This window comes from Phyllostomus discolor, chromosome 8, assembly GCF_004126475.2.
Source record: "Phyllostomus discolor isolate MPI-MPIP mPhyDis1 chromosome 8, mPhyDis1.pri.v3, whole genome shotgun sequence".
Lineage (NCBI taxonomy): Eukaryota > Metazoa > Chordata > Mammalia > Chiroptera > Phyllostomidae > Phyllostomus > Phyllostomus discolor.
In genome coordinates this window covers 18,234,265-18,252,360 of record NC_040910.2, presented here as the reverse complement: position 1 = coordinate 18,252,360, position 18,096 = coordinate 18,234,265, and the positions used below count along the sequence as shown (strand labels likewise).

The window sequence follows — 18,096 nt, the reverse complement described above, 5'->3', positions numbered from 1 at the left end:
AGTTCCTTAGCCTTGCCTTGAATTTAATGATCTTGCTGCCTTAGAAGATGACAGCACTGATGTTTTGTAGACTGTTCCTCAGTCTATAGTTTAGATTTGTGTAATGTTTCCTCAGGATTAGATTCAAGTTAATGCATCTTTTTGGCAGGAATATCACAAAAGTGGTACTATGTGTTGCGTTGTATCATGTGGCATGTGGTTTTGTCTCATTACTGATGATATTCATTCTGAATTGTCATTAAAATGGTATTCTGTAGGTTTTTGCACACTTAAGGCACTCCTTGTGGAGGGGCAGTACTGCTGTGAAACTCTTTCATCCACATCAGATACATTCAGTTCACTGTGTGGCCCTGTGGTTTCCGATTTTATTCAGTGGGTTATAGTTTGTTGTTATCATTTATGTTGATGCTCAAGTTGTCTTTGATTTGTCCAGTGGGATTCCCTTCCAGTGAGTGGGCTTCTATTTTGTTTTGAAGTGTTCTGATCATAATGCCTCTCTGTCTGGGTGTTTATTTCTTTGGGTCTCCTGTTCTCGTTATTCCTTCTCATATTCTGGTTTTCTACGTCCGATTTGCTGTGTGTTGCCCATGGGATATCCAAACGGGTCAAAAGTATTTGTGGCAATTATGGTGTTCTGAAAGAACACAAAGGAACTAAAATTTTAGCAGAGAATGTTTGCCGTCACCTTTGTCATTTTATCGCCTCTGCCACCACCATTGAAAGTGTTAGGTCAGTGTCCTGGAGTGATGAGACTGACAGAGTCTAATGTCCAGAGAAATAGAACATCGGTATGTCACGTGGCTGCTAGATTTCAGTGTATTTTTCATTTTTGTAAAAGTAGGCTTTATAATGCGGGAATTAAAATGCTGACTGTAGTAATTAGACAAAACAGAGTTTGCGTTCTGGCTGTATTGCTTATTAGTGAATTTGGACCTGTTACCGCATCCTGCCGAGCCTCAGTTTCCTTATCCCTAAATAGTATAATACTATATACCTATTAATGAGGAAAAAAGGCAGAACAATATGTGTTGGTATGAAGTGATATTGAAGATAGACTGTTCTCTAGCACGCAGCACATAGGAATCACTCAGTAAATAAAAACTGAGCTGTCCTCTCTGATGAGCCATTCAGTCACTGCTGCTTCCTGTTGTGTGCATGTGTCTGCCCGTGGGCACTAGGCACCAGAGATACATGCTACAGATAAAAGGGCTGCACTCTCACTGCACACATATAATGCGAACCGGTCAGTACAATGATAAATTGTATGTCAATAAAATGACTTACCTGCTAGAAAAATTGACAAATGACAGGAACAGGTAGTTCATGCAAGAAGAAAAATACTGTTAATATGCAAAGATGTACAGGTGATCTATATTGCTAATAATGAAGGAAATATTAAAATAACCAGGTGATAACAGGTGATAAATCTTTGCAGAGGTTTAAAATGAGATGCATCTTTGCAGAGGTGATACCTAGGGTTAATGAGGGTATAAAGAAACATTTTAATATTGTTGAAAGGGCATATTGATATAACTTATTTGGGGGACAAGTGGCAGTTAATTAAAATTTAAAGTATGTAAACTTAATGCACTTCTAGAAGTTTACACAAAAGGTATACAGATGTTTTCTGCAAGTGGAATTTCATAATTAAGCTAAGACCCATTGAGCTTTTACTCTGGGAAGTTCTATTCAAAATGCATTTTTCGTTAGGTAGATAGATAGATACTTTTTTATCTGTACTTTACAGATGAAGAAATTGGGGCATAAGGACGTTAAGTCACTTCAGCACTCGTGCTGATCAGTGGTGGAGCTAAGACTTGAACCAGGGTGGATTCACTCTGGACCCTGTCATTGGGCTGTGCAGCACAAGCATTCTTGCTAATCTATGAGGAATCAATTGGCAATGTGTTTTATTGGCTGTACATGTAGTAAATAGCATGCAGCCACTGCAGAGAGAAAAGAATGCTGTGCATTGATGTAAAATGATATTGCAGATACATTGTTAGTGAAAAAAGCAGTGTACAAAATAGTTTGGAATTTATGATCTTTTAAGAAACATAAATATGTTCATATATACCTCAAAAAGTATACATCAAACTGTTAATAACAATGGCTATATATGAGAGTTGGAAAAGGTGTAAATGATCAGATTTTTAAAATACTCTCAATTTTATAATTTGTATTAATGTTTGCTTGAGCACTCAGACATGATTGAGAGTAGATTTTAAAATTTATCTTGCTAATATAGTCAAAGAAAGCTGTTTTCTTGTAAATGTCCCAAATTTCATATATTTTAGCATTTCTATCTTTTTAAAATAGTGTAGAAATTCAACTCTGCCTTAGTGATGCCTTCTGTGCCGAAGCTATGCACTCATTTAGGAAACCATGCCTAGGTAATACATATTATGGAGTTGAAAACAAAGGAAAAGGGACTCATGGACGTGGGCAGCAGTGTGGTGATTTCGGGGGAGGGAGCTATAAGGGGGTTAAATGGTAATGGAAAAAATGCAAAAAAAAAAAAGAAACTAGGGAATTTTGGTGATGGCATTTTTCAGGACGTTATTTGGAACGCACATGTCTGGTACGCATTTAACGTATTGTCTGATGGCAAGCCAGCTGCTCTGTGTTTCCCTCTTCTTTTTCTTAGCGAGAGACACCTTTTGAAAACTCTTTTCATGCAGCTGTAGAGCAGTGGAGTATCTTTGGGAATTTCAAAGCATCCCTCTGATCATGTATTTATCTCTGGAATGCTTTGTCAGAAATCACAACTCTCCTCATATCTTAAGATTTATCAACTCTCAAGGAATAGCTGGAAAATTTAGAGTAACAGCTACATGAGTGGAACCTTGCTGAAAGGCTGCCAGGTTGTGGGCCTTTCTGGATGGCAAGGTGTTTGTGTTCATTCCCATGCCAAAATTCTTGCTCTTATCTAATTTGAAGATCCTCTCTGGTGATTAGTGGATACCAGGGATTTATCTTGATAAAGTTCAAGGGCTTGTCTGGCTTTTCAACTAGATCCTTAGGGACTAAAGTGCTAGGTTTAAAATGCTCTTTTCTCTTTTACTGAACTATTTGCATGTTAAATAAAATAGCATTTATGTGAAAGTCTGTGATATTTGAAACTGATGGGATTCTGAAATGGAACTTCTGAACCTTAGTGATCTGGAAGATGTTGATGCTTTTTGTCTGCTGTTAATAAGTATAAAGAAACTTTCAAGAAAAGTCTCCCTAGTTCATGTAAAAAAAAAAAAAGTCAACAGTGTTTATGCTTTCTTTCTATGTGGAATCCTAGGAAAATTACTTCTTTTTCATCATTAAAATGGGGATAATATGTGGCCCTTAACTCATGGGTGGTTGAATATATATGATAATCTATGTATGTGCTTAGCATAGTACCTCACAATAGTATTCTTAAAGTTAGTGAGTTTGTAAAGAAAAAAGGTATCATAAGTAACATTTTATACTTTAACATGCAGTTTTGAATTGACAAGTTTTTTAGTTATTGGCATAACTAAAAAACATATTTGTTTTCCAAATTCTCTATTCCAAAGAGTTTGAAGTGCTTTTTGTTAAAGTTGGTGGCACATATTAAAAATTCAGCTATTTGCATTTTAAATTTTAACAAGGATTTCAATTTGCTTCTTAAATGGAAACTTAAGATGTAGCTTGAGAATGATACTAGAAATATTTCCACACATCACCTACCTAGCATATAAGCTCTCAAAGTTGTATCAAATGTATGCTTTATTTTATATGTGTTTTCCAAAGTGTTTGATAAAAAATAGGACATGTTTAGTCCTTACATGATTAATCTTGAGTAGTAGTAAATTTAAGTTTCTGGATTGTTTTTTAAACAATAAGAACATGGTTTACTACTTTAGATTTATACCGATGTACATGATACATATGACAGCTTAAAATCCCCTCTGTTGCAAATTTCAGTCTCTTACATGGAAAATTTATAATTTTGAAAATAGTTGGTAAAGGGAATGAAAATATTGTGAAATCCGCCTACTGCTTAATTTCCTTTTATTTGGATTATTAGGACTTTGCTTCTTTTGTTTTTACATGGCTCAGAGCAGAAGCATTATTATGTTATTTCCTCAGAAATGACTTGAATCAGTCAATTAATTTGGAAGTTGATTAACTCTATTTTTCTATATATTACTAAATAAATATTTCCTTATTTTACTAAATATATAGCTGTGCTAACGTATGGAGCTTTTTCCATTTGTGAGCAGATATATTTTTGTCTGTTGTAGCATATACATAATTTTATATTTTGGAAAACTAGGTTACTGTTGCTTATAATTGATTATAATATAGAATATGTTTCAATGTGAATGTGATTGTGGTGATGGTTGTGTGGCTCTGTGAACATACTAAAAACTAAACACTTACAATTAGTGAATTATGTGGTATGTGAATTGCATCTCAGTACAACTTTAAAAAAGGTCAGCATGAGGAAGCAGTTTAAATTAGAGACCCTTGTTGAGACGAACTGTGAATTATATGTAGAACAGTTCTGCCATTTACTTTTGTAAGTTAATTTCCATTTCTGAGGTTTTCTTTTTAATTTTTAAAATAGAAGTCATGTATGTTAGACTTGTTTTGAGAATTGAGTAATAAGTAATTCTTAACATGTCAGTGCTTAATCATAGCTATTAATAATTTGTAAGTTTATATCATAGGATCGTTTGGGGGCACAAAGACTAGTGGGTCGTGAACTCTGACTTGGAGAGTCTGGGGAGGCTTACCTTTGAGTGAGGTTTGGAAAGGAGAGAAGGAAGTTCGCTGGCGTGGAGGACTAAGAAGAAGGCATCTCAGCAGAGGAAAAGCATATACTAGGGGTGGGAGTTGGAATATAATATACATACTTAGGAACCATAATCGCATACAGCAGAAGCATGTGAGGAACGCTGGGTTCAATGTAGGAAGCCACACTTGAGATATGTCAGGAATGAAAATATGTGGGAAATCTTGGACAGTCAGTATCTAGTGAACTGAAATAAAGAATTGGTATTGTTCATGATGGAAAACATTATTAGTGTCAGTAGTTTAAAGGATTGGAGATGAAGTCAGATTCTTTTGTTGTCTTCATTTATTGAACCTTGGTTTTATTTTTTTAAAAGATTTTATTGAATTTATTGGGGTGATCTTTTGTTACCTTTAATCATGCCACCTTGGATAAGTAGAGATTGTGTGTATTATGGAACATCTGTAGTAATTGTTTTTCTGTCACCAGTTTTCCAACATTTCATTATAAAAATGTTCAAATATCTAGAGAAGCTGAAAGAATTATACAGTGAACACCTATAGACCCATCCCTTAGATCCCACAATTAGCCTTTAACTGTTTGCTTTATCATATAATTCTCTATGTAAATATCCTTCTATCAGTCAGCCTTATTTTTTGATGCATTTCAAAGTCAGTGTCAGCCAAGAGTTCACCCTCAATCTAGCATCTCAGCATGCAGATCTCTAACGAAAGATCAGTACAGTTTAAGGTAAAATGCACATACAATGAGAGGCACCAGTCTTAAGTGCACCATTGGACGAGCTTTGACAATCTGTACCCCTGTGTTAACCCAAACTCTCAATCAAGATGAATCTTAAAAGTTCCCTCATGCGTCTTTCCAGCCAATCCCTATCCTTGTTCTTCAGAAGCAATTATTACTCCATTGTTTTTTCTACTGTAGATTAGTTTTGCCTTTTCTAAAACTTCATGTAAAAGGAAGTACAAAGTTTGCATTATGTAGTTTAAGGTTTCCTTCACTTAACCTAATGCTCTCGAGGTTCATCCATGCCATGTTTATCAGTAGTTTGTCTCTTCTCATTGCTGAGCATTGTTCCATTGTACAAGCATACTACCATATTTTTAAAAAATCTATTGATTTTAGAGAGAGGAAGCGGGTGGAGAGAGACAGACAGACACAGACATCAATTCGTTGTTCCACTTATTTATGCGTTCATTTTTTGATATTTGTATGCGCCCTGCTGGGGGATTGAACCCACAGCCATGGCACATTGGGACAATGCTCCAACCAACTGAGCTACAAGACCAGGGCCCATCTCACCATATTTTTATGCATCTTTCTGCTTAAAGGATTCTAGACTATTGCCAGTTTTTGGCTGTTAACAATAGAGCCTCTTTGAACATTTTTGAGCACACTTTTTTTGTGGACATAAGCTATATACTGAGGAAATTGCTAAGAGAAGAATTGCTAGTGAATAGGGCAGGTTTATGTCTTAAATGTAATTATAAAAAAATTTCACTTTTTAAAATACTATGAGTACCAGTACTTATCTATTGTATGAGTAAAATAGATATTGTTTGTTCTTTGTTTTGTGAACAAATGTGAAAGTAAATTATCCATATTTCTCCTCTCTTTCTCTCCCCAAAATAGGTTGCTAGGGAATAGGTAGCTAGAGATTTTCTTGAACAATGCATGCCTGCCTAGAGTAGCAAACACACAAATTAGATTTTGTATTGTTTTCTGACTGTACCATCAGCACACATGTACCCACACACACACAGGGGTCATGTTTACTCCCCCTAAAGTCAATAATCTTCATCTGATATAAGCTACCATGATTTAAGTGCACCATTTTGGATTGAGGGCTCAGGTGGCTGTTGCTTCTATTTTTTAGTGTATAGTTAACATTGGCAGTCACCCTTATAATGATGTGACACCAGCTACCCCCAAGTACATTGAATAAGCCATGCCTAACACAAGAGAACTTGATTTAATTGGCAACAGTGTTTGCTGTCACATGGTAGGCACTGAAGTAAAACGGAACCTATTTTCGCTTTGTATTATCTCTTTTTTGATATAACGACAAAAACAAAATGTATTTTTAAAGTACTGGAATTAGGTAATTTCCACTTTTGAATTTATGAGGATCAAGAACCTAAGTAACTTTATTTAGAAACTGAATACTTTAAAGGTGTTAAGGGAATACTTGAAGCTTGCAGTTACAATATTGTCAACAGAAGATGTGATTAAATAAATTGAATGTTGAAGACTTTGGGCTTATGGTTAACACCAGGTAATTAAAAGTAAGCGCTGCTGTGGGAGTGCATTATATATCAGCTGTCCTCTTTACCTCATTAACTGCGTTCTTGCATGTTTATGGAGCTAACTTCAATTAAAAATGCCTTTAAAGTTGTGCCTAATAAGGTCTTTTAGTTATTATTTTGGCATAGAGTATTACACTTTAATTGAAATCTGTATATCATAAATACCTGGGTTGGAATAATATACAAGGTGAAAAAATTTTGATATTTTTGCATCTAGCATTTATATCTGTGCATCGTTTTATATATAGTAGTATTTAAACACAGTCTTGGGGATTTAAAAAACTGGGTTGTTAAAAATAGTTTATATCTGCATTTTTTAACCTTACAAAATTCCTAAGGTTTTTATGATCTTAAATTAGCAGTGCTTTAAAATCCTTGTTTGAAACACATTGAGTTTTCTGCTTCAATTCTGAGGTTAAGAAAAAATTAATTACTTTTCCACTGGGTGCCAAAATTCCTTTTTTTAAATATACCTTTGGTTATATTTTAAGTTAGTTAAAGATGATCCTAAATGTAAAGAATATTATATAGTAAATCTAAGTTTAAATGTTAAATTATCATATTTCCATAGAACATCATCTTGATTCTAAATAATTGAGAGGCAATAAATATGAACACCTTTGCAGTTTCTTGAGAGAAGATTCTTAATTGTATATCAAAATAGAGAAGAAAAAATTAGAAAAAGAGTTTAGGTTCCTGTTTTCTATTCTGAAATTTATGTGACTAACTTGAGTTAACCTTTTGTATTTTAAAACGGCTGTTCTCTGTTTTACTACAGGAGTGTCATCATTGCAACAAAAAAATCATCAGTCTTACCTCCCACGCTCACTGCACACTCGCCTGCCGATGCCGTCAGTGTGGTTTCTCCCGCAGAGTCAGCCCGAGCCCCGGACACGGGAGGGGAATCTCCTGGTGAGTTTGTTACCAGTGATTTCAGCAGAAAAGGTTTTCCGTCCCGTCTTAGCAGAGCTTAGGATTTTTGATAAAGTTAAGAAATTTTTTTAGGCATGTTATAACTCATTATGCTTTTATAACTCATTATGCTTTTATGAGGTCTGTCTGGAAAAATCCAGCCATGGTTAATGTGAGGAGAGCAGTTTATGCAACAACACCAACGTAACCTGGCAGCCAAGGATGGTGGGCTGGAATGTGCATATGTGAACAATGATGGCCTCACTGTTCTAGTCAGTGGGGGTGGTAGACACTGTTGAGGGAGCATGTGTACTGTGTGGCTGTCACATTCCAAATGACTGAGTGAGCAGAGCAATGAATCTGCATCGAGTTTTGCATTGAGCTTGAACATTCCTCCATGGGAATTATTCAGATGATTCGGAAGGCCGCAGCTATGGGCAACTGTGACTGGCAGCTTCATCACGACAGCATGCCAGCTTACGCAGCACATCTTGTGCAGAGTTTTTTGGTGAAACATCAAATCACCCAGGTGACTCACCCCCACTTACAGCCCAGATAGGACACCCTGAGACTTATGGCTTTTTCCAAACTAAACTCATCTTTGAAAGGGAAGAGATTTCAGACTGTCAGTGAGATTCAGGAAAATATGATGGGGCAACTGATGACGATTAGAACTGTGTGAGATCTCAAGGTGCTTACTTTGAAGGGGACTGTGGTGTCATTGCCCTGTGTACAGTGTTTCTTGTATCTTGTATATTCTTCAATAAGTGTCTCTGTTTTTCATATTACATGGCTGGATAGCTTCTGGACAGACTGGTTCCTTAATTTTCTGAATAATTTGAGTAATATCAAATGAATTAAATTAAGGATTTTTGTATTTTCTCCACACTGTATGACAGGTTGGATGCTGGTGGTTTGAAATATTCTTTTCCTTCCCTTGCTCTTGAAATTTGTGTAGACAGTAGTTTGTGTAAGAAAGTTTTCATGACATGTGGTCTTTTAATCTGGTTATGTATTATCAACTGTTTATGTAGTATCTAGTATTTTTTCTCTTGAATATTTTTCTGAATTAAAGACTTGAAATGCTGCCCTGAAGTATACCATCATTCCAGCATTAGCCATAGTAGTTTAATAACGCTTACTGTAATTTTTAAAAATATTGAAGTTACTGGGTGGATATTGGCTAATAAGATTATGTATGTTTTAAGCATACAGTTCTATGATACCTCATCTGTATATTGCATTGTGTGTCCACCAGGCAAACTGTATTTTTGCCCATCTCTCTACTCCTTCCAAGTGCGGAGGCCTTTGGGTGCATGTAATGGGTGTAGGATCAAATTCCTCCATGTTGACTGGAAGCTTAGTGTTAATACCAGATAAACTTGAAAACTATGTGATACTAAAATGAGTAAGTTAGGGCAAAGGAGATATTATTTTGTATAAATAGTATTTTTCTAAATGCTATTTCATAAAAAAATTAACAACTAGATTGCATATACTCAAAAGGATTCATTCTTGTTACTGCAGAATGAGATTAATGAAAAATAAATTTTGAAGGAATGACTAGGTGGATTACATTAAATCAGAAATAACGTTATTAGTTCATTTTTTCAGACATGTCAGGCCTCTATTAGGCCTATCAGCTGCTCTACCTTCTTTAATAAAATAGTATATTTGATAAATAGTGTATTTGTTAGTGTGTTTGATAAAATAGCGTACCTCAGAGAGTTTTGCTCCTACCTTGAATGGAAAGTACAGAGTTCCCATGTAACTTGTGAGCAGCACCTGCTTCCCATTGTCCTATCGTGAACACCTTGCAGTAGTGTGGTACATTGGTTACTTTTCTTCATCGTTGTCTTAGTGAAAAATTATAAAAGAAGAAGATTTTTATTGTTCCATTATACTGTGATGCTTCTTTTTTACTTTGAAGGGGAAACAATTTGGTAGTCTGTTTTGGGCTGATCTTTCACCCCCATCCAAAGCCCTTTAAAAAAATGAACTGTGATTTCTCTGGACCAGTCCCTATTGGGAAACAAGGCAGAAGTTACTAATATCTATGAAACTGTGCTGTCTTTTAAATTTAGTAATAGTGAATTCCTTAAGTTCAGAGGTTCACAGTAAACTGAGTAAAATGTTATCATATTTTGAATACATTGCCCTTGAATTTCAATTTATGGGACAAAGGAATACCATCCTCTGATTGCTTTTAAATGTATTTTTCAAAATTTAAATCATGTACTTTTCAGGAGAGATAAGAAACAGAAAGCTGAGGTATATGGACAATATTTGATGACAACAGTATAATAAATTTCTGTCTGAAGCCATTGTATTTTTCCCAACAAATCCCTTATAACCCAGGGTGAGGCAAAAGTAATTTTATAGTTATTTGAATGGAAAATAATGTAATAAGTAATATAAGAATAAACTCTATGTTTTGTGTTCTCACAACTGTGAGCCTACATTTATTCTACCCTGTGTTACTCACCCAGAAGAATCATATACCGAATTGGAAACTCTTGCTTTTATTGGTGAAACCCCACAAAATCTTGAATCTAGTTCATGTTCACCCCCTCCCATCATTACTAAAATTTTATATAATTTGTGGTAGTGATGTTTCTCCAATAGTTTCACGGTTTTTCTGTTTTGGGCTAGGATTTTTTTAGCTCTTTCCTCTTCCTCCTGTCTCCCCTTATTTGTTTAAAAATATTTCATTTATTTTTAAGTCATTACAAATATTCTTCAGTGGTCTTTTTATCATTTGTTCAGTTTCCATACCCGATTCTTCCTTTTCTGTCTCTCCTCAGTATGCTCCTGTTGTCCCTGTTCCGTGGCTTTTCCACTTTAGTTCATTACTTCTGTTCATTCCACTCATTGCTGCTGTGAACCGTGATGCCTTGATAAGAGGGATTTACCCCAGTTTGGTGTTTTTGGTCATCCTACTTCTTACTCTCCTGTGTCCCGTGCCTGACTGTGCATGCTTTTGCCTGCCATCCTTGCTTTTGTACCCTGTTCTCTTCTCACCTGGAATCGAAACCCCAACAATAAGATTATCTGTCTGACTTTATTATTTTTTGCTGATAGATTTTTGTTTTCTTTTTGGTGGGTCTCTTGATTTAAGTACTTGCCATTAAAAAATAGACTATATTGAAATTTATTTTTCTTCTGGTTCAGATAGGATTTGGGAATAAAAGATTTGTGGATGAATTGGTTGTTGTTGTAATTGCATGCTGAGCTGGGCAGTTTGTTCTCACAGATCAGGGTAAGTTAGGTATTAGTCTTGGTTTGATCTTGGATTGTTTTCTCTGTATGAAAGCTCAGTTAATATCTGTCCCGTGGGCCTTAAACCTACGTGCCTCGGAAAGACTGCAGTTTGAGTGAGTAGCAACAAAAAACGAACTGCCCAAATTCAGTGATAGATTATTGGTTAGTAAAAAATATACCGGTAGTACAGGGTGCATTAACAAAAATGGGAGTTTACTTGGAAGAAACCAGGTGAATATAAAACATAAAATACGAGTTTTGTAGCAGAAAAGTTAAAATTATTTTGAAATTTTGATGTCAAAATGGGATTTCTAAAATTTATAGGTAGTATAATTAAAGAGAAACCAGGACTGGTTAGAACTGTATCCCAGAAAAAGATTTAGAGTTTTTCAGCTCTGTGCAAGGTCAGAGATTCTCATCCAGATAATTTTTATAATCTTGCAAAAAGTTGAGAATTTGCGTATGTACACTTTAAAACTGTATAATATTAAAACTACAGTTAATGAACAAATATTAAAGATACAAATATTCAGATTTTAGTTTGAATAATATTCATTGGCTTCTGTAGCATTTTATTAACAATAATGATGGCAAATCTAGCTTAACCAGTGGTAAGGGAGTTATCAGGGAACAAGGTATACTTTTGTAGTGTATATTTTTATTTTTTGTAGATACATATTTTAAAGAAAACTAAAAGAAAAAAGTTGCTAGTATATCAGAATTTGGAAATTTTTAAGTTTCTCATCAGCAAAGTTTTCATTTCCCAGAATCCAATATGTGTTAAGATGCTGTTACTCCTTTTTCAAATGTACTGTGCTGGTTGGCTACCGTGTTGCATGGCATCGATGAGTAAAACCAATAAAGGAGCTGAGCAGACTGTTCTTCAGCAGTTTACATGCTGGGTGTTTGCTGATTTGCAAAATTTAATAGTTATAGTACTTACTAGAATGTTAGGCCATGCATGTATTAATTAGTATGTTTATAGTTAATGTTGAAAGGAATATTTGATTCCTTGCCTTACATAATATTAGATCCTAGAGGCTTATTATCTTTACTCATTCAATAAAAAGTTTATTTTTTATTTAAGGAAGAGTTTTTCTTGGGCATATAGGCTTTTCCCTCCCTGTGCTGGCCCAGAATGGGTGGGGGGAGGTAGGGGGAAAAAGAGAGACAAAGGGAAATTTAAAAATACATTATTTAAGAGTTAAATATTGGCATTTGTTTAATGATACTGTATTGCAAAGGCCCTTATTTATTTAGATCCTTAAGGGGCTTGAATAAACAGTTGGCTATTCCCTGGATAGATGTTAGATGGATGATCTGTTTGCATTTTCCTTTTCGTTCTTTTGGATGTCTGGAGAACTGTTAGTTTGAAGGAGCCTGTTTATCAGCACAAGGGTGAGGGAAGATAAGTCAGTATCATTCCACAGGCCAGAAGTAGCCTCTGCGTTTACATAGGTGATTGTCTGTTGAACATGTTTAATGTTATATTCACTTAACAATAAATTTATGATTTTTATTTTTATCCAAGTTGGAAATGTGCAGGATGTATTTGGAAATTACATTTTCTCTCTGGCAGGAATGAAAGACAACTTTGCCTGAAATTAGTGGCCTGTTTATTTTTTCACGTGACTTTATTTTTCTTATAGGTATTGCTAATTGATATATTTATCTTAGTAAAGTGTTTTTTATTATTTAAAAAGACCACTTTGTATAAGTCCCTTTCTGCTGTAGTGTCTTGAGGTTTGAAAATCGGTGCTAATTGTAGGGTAGTGTCAGGAGGGCTTTGTGTTACTGCTGGTTCCATCAGAACCACCATTGTTCTTGGTCTTTTCAGATTTTTAAGCATTTCAGCTCATTAAAATTAGGGTCAGTTAGCACTTTAAACACTAATTTTGTTTTACATATATGGCCTAAAGCCTCATGCAGACATTTTCTTGAGTTTTATTCTATCTTTTAAGTAAGTGGTACCTTATGTGTTCGTTTTTTATCAACTTCAGAAAAAATTCAAGGAAAACCACCAGTAGTTCTCCCAGAGAAAATGTCAGATATAGTCTAAATAGATGATTTTTAAGAACTACCACCAGTTAGAAAAACAGATCTCAGAAATATTTAGTTAATCACTGGCAATAAGAGTCAGTGGCCAGCCCTGGTTCCAGGATCCTGTGGCCGTCAGGGTTGAGGGAATTGCAGGTGTCATTAACTGAGTGCAGTAAAGCTGTTTGGTCTCTGAAGTACTTTACTGAGTGATGTGTAGCCATAGGATTGGACTTGACTCTTAGAAATGCCTGGAACTGAAGAGTAAAAAGTTGTTTTTACTTCACCTTGTTCTTCCTCAAGTTTGAAATTTTATTGTGAAAAATGCAAAAATACAAATCTGTTGATGGTGAAATGGGAATTGATATATGCATCTTAAAAAGTTGTCAGTATGAAGAAATGTATACTTCATTTCAAAGTTAATCCTATGTATTAGGATGGGGCCATTCATTTCTTAAGCGTTTTACAGTTAGCTCTCAGTTGAGCACAACGGTGAAAATGGAGGGGAAGGTCAACAGTAAACAAAAATCCCAGTAAAAAGAAAAGTGAACTCGGAAGGAGAAGGATATGGAAGAGAGATTCACCATGGATAACTTCATCCTGGAGGAATATGCTCACTCTTAGAGGTTGGCTGAGGCTTAGTAATCATCCTGAGATTGATGGTGGAAGATTGCCATCACGTCCTCTTCCCAAAGGAACCAAGCTGGTGGGCCATCCACCAGTCCAGTATCTGGGTTCTTCTGTTTGGCTGAGACCTGACAATCAGACCTGCTGATTATTGATCAAGTTCTGTCTTAAGACCAACCGTGATTCAAGGAAGGTCAAGTTCTCCCAGATCCTTGTTCTTAATTAGTTAAATCTACGAAACCCATGATTAGAGAGCCTGGCTGCGTTTATCTACTTATCAAGTTAATTCCCAGAATTATTAACTTGATTTGCCTTACCTAACTAAAAGAGAAAGTTGAATCCAAATGCACTGGTACAATGGAATTGAGTCTGAGGAAATTCTGGGAGTTATGTGAGAAAGTGATAGGCTTCTAATGAAATAGTATTTTCTTGTAGAGGACAGTGGCTAATGTTTATGGCTATGTTTTGTTTTCTATTGATCTGGTAAATGAAATTGTTAGAAATCCACTTGTTATATCGGTTAAATCTAGGATTGATTTTTTTTTTTTTACAGTTTCTAGACTTTTCAGCAGAATTTTACCTTTGGTTTCTTAAGCTTCTATAGTGAGTTTTCCAAAGGTACTTTATAAACTTCATCTCATTTAAGTTACCTATATACTTAATTTAGTCACTTGAATAATCATTGAAGAAGTTGGGTATCTTTTTAGTCTGAAGTACATACTGACAGGGAAACACGGTAACTTTAAAAATTTTTTTAAAGTTAAATTTAGTTGGTAACATTATATAATTTTCAGATAGAAAAGATTATAATTGACATCTGTGTACTCTGTTGTGTGCTCCCCACCCGAGCTCTGGTTTCCCGCCGTTATAATGTATTTGACCTCCTTTACCCACTTCACACTCCCTCCATGCCCCACCCCTTGGTAACTACCATTCTGTTCTCTGTACATTTTTGTTGTTGTTGTTAGTTTGCTCCTTTTTGTTTTCTGTCTCACAGGAGTGAAATCATACTGTTTTTCTTTCCTGCTTGACTTATTTCACTTAACATAATATTTTAAAGATCCACCCATGTTGTCACAAATGGCAATAGTTCATCTTTTTTATGGCTTGTAGTATTCCATTTTGTGTGTGTGTTTATATAAAACTTCTAAAAGGTACTTTAAAGACAGAGTAGAAGGGTAGGAAAGGAAGCTGTCATTCATTGCATGTTTTCTGTGGTCTAGGCTCAAAGTACTTCAGTTTACACTCAAAATAGTCCTGTGATGTAGGCGCCACTATTGATTTTATAAATGAGGAAAATAAGGCACAGAGAGCTTAAGACCTTTGCCCACGGTCACACGGTTAATAATAAGTATCAGATCTGACTGCTTCCCCAAACATTTAAATCACATAACAACCCCTAAGGGTAGTTATTATCAAAGAAATTGGCCTAATATTGATAGAGTTAGGACTCAGTTTGAAAATGGTTTTGTTGATGGTGGCTGGTGAGGAAGTGTTTTCTGCCAGTGTAGCATATCTTTTCTAAGAAAACGGACAATGGAAATTGTGTGAGATTGGTGACTGAGATGGCTTGAGAGGTTAGCAGGATTTCCTTCAGATGTGAAGCAGTAAGGCTCCGAGCTTGGTTGACCTGGCATTTCTTTTTGGAAGGGAAATGTGTTTCAGGCTGAGACGAGTGGAGCAAGTTTTATATTTATTATGGGAATTCAATAGGAAAGTAATATGTAGAACCCGAGACTGAAAACGGGTAGCATGAATCACGAATGTAAAGTCATTCGGAAGAGCTCTAGACTTTTCTTCTGGAACGTCTTGGCAGAAATGTGGTATTTCTGTTTTCTGTATCATGCTGGTACAGATGGTTTAAAGGTAGGGCTCTAGAATTCTGCATGACAAAAGTCACTACAGACTTGAAAAGTGTTTGTAATGGTTGATCATATATAAATGTCATTAATTTTATGTAATGCATAATTAGAAACCATAAAGAAAAAGATTCCAATAAAAATGCTCAAAGGGTCAGAATAGTCATTTATGTTTCCTATTTTCTTTCCAGTGAATTGAAAGAATACCTTCAGTTTCACTAGTAATCAAAGAGGTGTAAATTGTTTGTTCTTTCTTTGAGGCAATTTGGCAGTGTTTATCAGAATTTAAAGGATGTTTATTGACTCGTAAGAAGTTATCTCAAGAAAAGAAGTGCACATAGATTTATGTAAGAGCACACAAAACATGCTTTAATATGGTAAAAACTTGGGAGCAACTCAAATGAATGCCCCTGAATTTGAGTTGGTTTGATATTTTCTCATGATTAGAAACGGATTATACTTGTTTGGTTGGTAGGAAAATCGCCGGACAGGTAGAGAAGAAAGTCGCATCACCTGAAGCACACTGTTGTCACAGTTCTGACAGTGACCACTTCCGTCCTTGATCTGAGTGTAACTGTCAGGTGCTTTCTCTGGTGTAAAGTCACTCTTTGCCTTTTGTAGTTTTTAAACATTTTGTGGGAGGTACTTTGAAATTATTTAAATATCCTATTCCTCAGATAATCATTCATGTCAGTATGGCCTGGTGACTTCCTATTTTGTTGGGTGGGTATAATCAGTTACTATCATTATTTTGATGCTCATATTGTCTCTGGCTTTAGTCAGTGGGAGTCCCATCAAACTGTCTTCTCTATTCTTGTGACGTATCCTGTCATTCCTTCGGTATTTCCTTGCTTTTTAAAAAAACAAGACTGCTATTTTATACTCCTTTTGTACTTTTCTCTCACAGATCTTGAAGTAGCCATTTCTCTCTCAGTGGAGAACAGAAATCAAGATCAGCACAGGAGTTGTTAGGTCTGGCTGCTCCCAGGTCCTCTGAGGGACAGACCTAGGGACTACCGACTGTTTATAAAGGTTTATATGTGAATGAGGGTATGCGTGTAAACATTCGTTTATAATATCCCCAGATTAGTAAAGCCATGATAACACACGCAGGTACTCTAAGTTTCAAGCCATTACTTCTAAATTCTCTTTAGTTTTATTTAGTACTTAAATGTCCTCACATTGTTTGGGCCCCTGTACCTTTCCTCTGGGTCAGTGTAGCCCCACTGCGATGCAACTGCCCTCCTCCTCTGCTCCAGCTAACTGCCTTCAGTCTGACTATTTAGGAGGTTTGGGAAAGAGGGTCCTTTGGCTCCTTAAAGCACAGAGATTTTTATGTTGTGGTCATAATAGGAAAAAAATCCTTATTATAATTGTAATACAAGATTACAAATTCTCAGATAAGAGCTCTAAACCTTTCAGGCCGACTGCATTTACTGCCACATTTGGAGCCCTTTAGTAGTAAAGGGGGTGATGGAGTTAGTGTACAATGTCTCAGACCTTTGGAGCCAAGCCACAGAAGGGCCTTCAGCTTGTGGGTATGCCTCTTCACCACAAGCAAATCATTGTACTCACACAGTATGTGTAGATCATACAACATTTTTTCTCTAGTTTATGTAATCTTGAGGTTGTAGACTGGCGAAGTAAAGATTTGAAATAGTTACACAATGCTTCCTTATTTAGTCTTTTACGAAATCTCTGATTTGATTGTATTGCTTTCTTGGTTTTATTCACTGTGTTTTCTCACCATTAGGCCTCAACATCTGGCTGACTATAATTGTTAAGATACCTTTGACTGTAAAATGCATTGATTCGAGAGATGATACCATGTGTAAAAATTTGCATCTTATCATGATGAAATAGGTTGTTATAGAAAAGAATTCTTACTTAGAGATTTCTTGATTTAAAAAAAAATGAACTCATGATTGATGTCTTTCTTTGTCTGATTTCATCTCAAGTTTCTGTCAGTGTCCACCAACTAATCCTACAGCATGTTAGGATTTGGGATGTTTGATCATCTTTGTCATTTTGATGGAGTTCGTATGTATGTTTGTTGGGACATGATTATACAGTGGTAGTGTTTTATGTTGATTTGTCATGGTCCTGGCATGGCTTTGTCTAATGTTGATGTTTTATGAAATTGTTTATAGTCGATGGGAGAATACTAAGACCTAACTTGGGTTCTAAGCCAGCTCCTAGCAATACCAGGATTGGTGGGCATACTTGATTTTACCAGGTGAGCTCCCAGATGTCAGCGCCTGCTTTGCTACCTTTTCATCTGTTTCACCCATCTTTGTTTGTGTATCTTACGTGAACGTAT

At 35.7% G+C, this 18,096-nt stretch overlaps 1 protein-coding gene across 7 annotated transcripts in view; it reads left to right on the top strand.

Annotated features, from left to right (window-relative positions):
• LRBA (LPS responsive beige-like anchor protein) overlaps nt 1-18,096 on the top strand; it is a 512,136-nt gene that overhangs the window by 113,780 nt on the left and 380,260 nt on the right. For all 7 annotated transcript variants that reach the window (XM_036031880.1, XM_036031882.1, XM_036031879.1 and 4 more), the window contains one exon: nt 7,859-7,992. In XM_036031880.1, the coding sequence (XP_035887773.1) occupies nt 7,859-7,992 (134 nt within the window). The remainder of the gene's footprint in view (nt 1-7,858; nt 7,993-18,096) is intronic.